The sequence below is a fragment of the Protobothrops mucrosquamatus genome, unplaced genomic scaffold, assembly GCF_001527695.2.
Source record: "Protobothrops mucrosquamatus isolate PMUCROS unplaced genomic scaffold, P.Mucros_1.0 scaffold1984, whole genome shotgun sequence".
NCBI classification, from domain to species: Eukaryota; Metazoa; Chordata; class Lepidosauria; order Squamata; family Viperidae; genus Protobothrops; species Protobothrops mucrosquamatus.
This window is the reverse complement of record NW_015388100.1, coordinates 18,929-24,788: the sequence shown is the minus strand read 5'-3', so window position 1 is coordinate 24,788 and position 5,860 is coordinate 18,929. Positions and strand designations below refer to the sequence as shown.

General features: G+C 45.1%; 1 protein-coding gene across 1 annotated transcript; it reads right to left on the bottom strand.

Annotated features, from left to right (window-relative positions):
* Nucleotides 1-399: 399 nt before the first annotated feature.
* On the bottom strand, nt 400-3,111 carry LOC107294545 (alpha-(1,3)-fucosyltransferase 4). The gene has a single exon (XM_015823779.1). The coding sequence runs from the start codon at nt 3,109-3,111 to the stop codon at nt 1,714-1,716; it is 1,398 nt and encodes a 465-aa protein (XP_015679265.1). The 3' UTR covers nt 400-1,713.
* Nucleotides 3,112-5,860: the final 2,749 nt, after the last annotated feature.

The window sequence follows — 5,860 nt, the reverse complement described above, 5'->3', positions numbered from 1 at the left end:
AACAAACAAAAAAAAATTGAGTAGATTCTGACTGGGAAAAATTAATTGGGTAAAAGTCTCAAATTGCCTGTTTAGCCCCTGGGCAAAAATCTACTAATACTGTTTTGCTAACTTTCATTGAAAAGATAATACAGTAGTTTAAAATTTCAGTGTTAAGAGTGAATGTTTCATATACTGCTTTATTTCTTAGCATATTCTGTTCCAGGACAGAACATCCTATGCCTAATATTTTTTTTTTGCGAAAAATAATAATAATTTGCTCTTTGGAAACTTTCCCCTCTAAATTAGCTGGTTTTAAGACACCTGGAAAAATTATCTATAATACACATGCCAAAGACTGAAGGATTAATTGTTTTAAAACGTGCACTGATCAAATAGCAAAGCAACATTTTTCTTAAATACTTTCCCAATGCATTTTTAATCAATTAAGAAGTAGTTTTGCAAAGCAGCTAACCAATAAGCTACTTCTTCTAGCTTTATAACTTGTATTCTATCATCCTGAATGGAAACTGTGTAAACTGCATCAATGGTCAGAGTTAGGAAGCTATTTTGCTAATGCTAATGCTATCAATTTTCATAAAGCATAGCTGTAATTATCATTAATAACCTGAAAATGCTAACATGGGGTCCAAATAATGCAATTATTTTACTTGTAATAAAACAATTTGGTGAAGATATTTCATCTTGACATTCTGTATCTTGCCAAAGGGGTCCGTTTTTCTGGCTCACCCTGGCAATAAAAGGTTTTAAAATATGCGTAAAACAAATGGAGTCGTAATTTGAAATTGTCTGACAATGAAAGGCATAACAGCATCAAAACCTGTGGTGAGTCATTGCAGATCAACCTCTTCGGATATGCATATAGGGGTAAGAAAGTCTAATTTTTAAAAAAATATTCTCCACTTTTAAAAAATTCTACTGCTATAAAAAACAGGCACATGAAAGTGAAAGTTGAGCTCAAGTACACCTATTAGAATCCTGGATGCAGGACAAGGAATGTCAAGAAGAAAAGGGAATGTCAAACTATTTACAGTTTCTTATGTCCTATTTCCTGAGACAAACCTTTTTGGATGGAAAATAGAGAGAATTACCTTTTGGATGGAAAATAGAGAGAATTACACACCTTTTATGCACTTGCAATGACTTACAGGTGGAAGATTTGACCCATTACATTGCAAACTTCTGATCTAGATTCATTCTGCCCTTGTTAACTGAAACAATCTAGTTTAGAAGAAAAGATCTACTTTTTGTTGATAGATGAAGACAAACATATAACAAAACAAGTTGCATTGCTTGCAATGGCTTCAAGGAAGCTACAAAAGCACATCCTGACAAATAGTGCTTTTAATATTAGAGGGGATGTATAGAATGGATATGATCGCTATAATTTTATATGTATTTTGCTAAAACCTAAGGTTGCAAATAAAAGTTTAAATACAAATGTGGGGCAGTCTACACATTTTTGTGCTTCAATTTGGTTAAGAACTGTATCGACCATAGAAGCCAAAAGACAGAAACAAAAAAAAAAAGTACACACACACACACAAACACAATGGTGACTCTCCAAATGATTATTAAACCAAGCAATCTTAACTTATCAATTGGTTCTCCAAGAAAAAAACTGAAGTATCCCTGATATATTTTCTTGTGCCTTGGTTGGGTAAATGCGTCAACCCAACCATCCTGCATGGAAACTCAGTCAGTCCGAAGAAGTCAACTTTCAAACCACTTGGCGAGGTTCTGGATGGTCTTGGGCTCTTTCCCAGCCTTTCTGACTACATCACAAACCTTGCAACAGTGTTCAACCCAAAAGGACGTCACCTGCGTTTCATACTGTTTCCTCCAGGCAAAATGCTTTCTGTACATGTTCTTGTTTTTATCTAGGAATTTCAGGTAAACCGCCAGCTCCATGGGGTCAGAAAAGTCATTGACATGAATGAAGGCTTCGGAGGGCATAAACTGTTCGTAGTTGGCCCTCGGGGGACCCAAGACGATGGGGACAGCCCAAGATTCAAAGGCGTTCCTCCAGACTTTCTCCGTGATGTAGTCCTTATGCTGGGAATTTTCAAAGGCCAAATAAAACTTGTATTCCGAGACGGTCTTGACCACATTGTTATCTTTGAGCGCCAGTTTGTGAGACCCAAACACATCAATGGGGAGGTACTTTTTCAGCTGGTGGTAATAATGGACCCGGGCGTGACCTTCGTTCCAGTTACTGACCACCCAGGCTACCAGCTTGGTCTTCTTGGGCAAGGTGAACTGGACAAGGGGCTCCGGGCGAAGCCTGAGGTACCCATAGGGCACAAAGACATCCGAGTCCAACCGGTAGGACAAAGTCCAGTTGAAAAGACCGGCCATGCTTTGCAGGCCCGTGGTGTGGGTGGGCGACTCCAAGTTCATCCAGATCCACCGCTGGCCCGGCGGCCTCTGACGGGGCATCTGGCCGATGCCGTGCCCCTGCAGGTCCCGGTGATGGAAGAGGACGGCGTGCGCCTCGGACTGGAGGCTGCGGTTGGTGGAGACGCGGCAGGCGCTGATGTTGAATTTCCGCCCGCAGTCCCCGGAGACACTGCTGCTCCCGAAAGGCGCCCACCACACCAGCACCGTCACCGTCTCCGTCTCCGGCTCGGGCTCGGGCTCGGGGTCTTTTTCCTCCAGCCAGGGGCCTTCAGGCGCCGCCGGGTCCATCAAGCTGCTGGCCGTGTACCAGCCGAGCAGGGTACAGCAGGTCAAGCAGGCCGCCAGGACGTGCCACTGCCGCCCGCCCGGAGCCACCCACCAGCCCCGAGGGGCGCGGGGGTCGCTAGGAGCCGCCTCGGGGGGTTCCATGGAGAGGCGGCGCCTGCGCCACGGAGGCAGCTGATCGTCGGCCAAAAAGCCCAGGCGACTCCGCTCTCCGGCGCCGGCGGGGGCATAGGGGTAAACCCTCGCGGCGGCCTCAGTCCCCGTCCAACGGGATGAACGCGGCGCCGAGAATGCATGCTGGTGGTGGGTGTGCTGGTGCTGCGGTTGGCACCGTCTCCGCCCGGCGACCTGCCCCTCAGGCGGCGGTGGCGGCGCCCCCGGGAGGTGCCGCTCGATCTGTTCAAACGAGCCGTCCCGCCCCGCCATCCTGCCCCCCCCTCGCCGGAGCAGCCCGGGCTGGCCTAGCGGCAGCCCTGCCCTCGACGCTCAACCCACCTTCCTCCGCGGATCCCGTCTGGGGAGAGCCGCCGGACCTTCCCCCGTTGGCCCTCCGCCCGCTTCCACACACCCCCCCCCGACCCCCACCCCGGTCCTAGGGCTCCGCGGTAGAGATTCCTCCGGCGGAGCTTCCTTTCCTCCATCAGTGGAGAAAGGGCTGCGCGGCAGGGGAAGAGGCGTCCCGGCGCCCTGGGCTGCATCGAGGCCAACGCCGCCTTCTCCTCTAAGAAAGGCCCCCGCGGGCATGAGGGGCGCAGGCCGGCGGTAAACCCCAGGTTCCTTGCGCCTGTTTGGCTGGGCGAAGCGACTCGAGAGCGGAGCCGCGGAGCCCTGAGCAGAAGAAAAGCGTTTGGAGAGAGGAGGGAAGCCGGTTCCTACAGGTAGTCCTCGGTTTGCGACAGTTCGTTTCGTGGCCGTTACAAGGGCACTGCAAAGAAGTGACTTGTGGCCGTTTTTTCACACTGCACAACGCTTGCAGCATCCCCACGGTCACGTGAACAAAGTTTGGACGGTTGGCAACGGACTCGTGAGGGTTGCGGTGTCCCCGGGGGTTATGTGATCCCTTTTTTTTTTGCAAAACTCTGACAAGCAAAGTCAATGGGGAAGCCTGATTCGCTTAACGACCATGTTACTAACTAAACTGCCACAGTTATTCGTTTAATAACTGTGGCAAGGAAAGTCGTAAAATGGGGCCAAATTCACTTAACAAGTATCTCGCTTAGCAAAACAAATTTTGGGCTCAGTTGTGGTCTTAGGATGAGGACTACCTGTACAAAGGTATCATCTGGTCCTGCCTCTTGTTCCACGCTAAAAGAATTCCAGTGATATGGCTATAGAGCCAGGATTTGGAAACCTCCAGAGAAAGGAAAGAAAATGGTTTCAAACAATTTCTATAATTGTTGACAATTGGAGCAATCTGGAATTCCCTCTTAACATCTAGCCTGAATCTCCTTCCATGCACCTTCAACTTTTGGTTCTGGACGTATCTCTACATTTTAATTAATGTTCAAACTTAACATTTATTTCCATTTCGGACTTTGCCAGCATCAAAATGGTGTAGCCTCATGTCAGATCATCTTATAACTTCCACATATCCTATGGATTGACAGACGTGACTCAGGACAGAAGTCTTATTAACATATATAAAACAAATACAGTCCTTCCAGATCCTGTAGAACGATGCTGATTTTTCCATACAGGAACTGCCCAGGATTCAGTCTGAAGGAGGAACAAAACACCGAGGAGAAGAACTGTGTTTATTGTTGGTTGCCTGCTTTAGAACAAAGTGGGACCCTAAACAAAGGAAAAGCAAATATTTTTTATAGAAATTGAAGGCTACAAGACAGGGAATCCTAGGTATCCCATTTTGGGAAAATTAGACAGGTCCATGTCACTATACCTGGGGATAGATCTAGTGCTAAGCAAAATGGACCTTTCAGAAGGACAGCAGAACTGAAGAACTTCTTTGTGAAGGACATGAAATGTTGAAGTCATCAACTAATGGAAGATGGAAGGTTGGGTTTTCTACGTTGCATTACTGCTCTTGGGCTGTGCTGTGAACTGGTGAGGGGGCTTCTATTTTTTGCTTTGATGGGACTGTGGGGGCTTTGTCTGGGACAGGGAGGGCCAAATTGGGTTTGATGGGATTAGGCAAAGAGATAAACTGACCAGAGAATAAACTGGTCATGTCCAAAAGATGGGAGGAAAAAGGATACAACTTCTATTTCCTTCGTTAGACTTGTTTTCTCCACTAGAGAATTAATATGATACCTCTTTGAGTAGAGCTACAGACTGTATGCCATTTTAATTGATAAATGATCCAAACATTTCCTGCTTTGTATAATTAACAGTTTAACTGTCAAAAATAAAAAAGTGTTTCTTACATCATATTTGCTCCTTCAAATATGATGTAATAATCCGAATTTCTGGGAAACTTTAATTCTTTAGTTGTGTCATTCTATTCATAAATTTCCCTCCTCCCACAAAATCTTCCAAAATGATTCTTGCATAGGAGCTGAGAAAAAAGTCCCCTAGATTTCCACAATGCCATCCAGATGTTTTCTCAGATCAGTCTGGGAAACATTTCCACAAAACGAGCTGAAGAAACTTGTTGGATGATAAGCCAAACGTCTTCCAAGAAAAACAAGAAAGTCCAGTTGTCTCTTGAAAAAGCACCTTTGGAATTTCCACAATGTTTGCCATCCAGATGTTTTCTCAAATCAGTCTCCCATTCTTTTTTTTCAAATCTTTGGGGGGGGGGGACTTTCTGTATCTGTTTCTAATAATCACCTACATTTTACAGATCCTGTTTTTAGTTTAAGAAGGGTAGTTTTGCATGAATTTATCAAAATTTGTTAATGTGCAGTTTGTAAGCTTTTACCCTTTCAGTACACTGAATTCATAAGAACCTTTGTAAATCATAATTGGTGCTCTATATCCTTTTTGTTGAAAGGGAAGGATCTTTGTAAAACCTTTTATTCTGAATATCCCTTTCCACAATTTCACTTTCTCAGCTCTATATTGATCAGAACACAATAGATATATCATTATGGGAGTTAAAAGGGCTGTGTCCTCTATAATGCTGCATATGTCTTCTGTATAAGGATCAATTATTTATTTTTCTGTACTTTGGATAGGTCTAAAGGTATGATGGGGAGAAACAGACTCAGGCTCAACC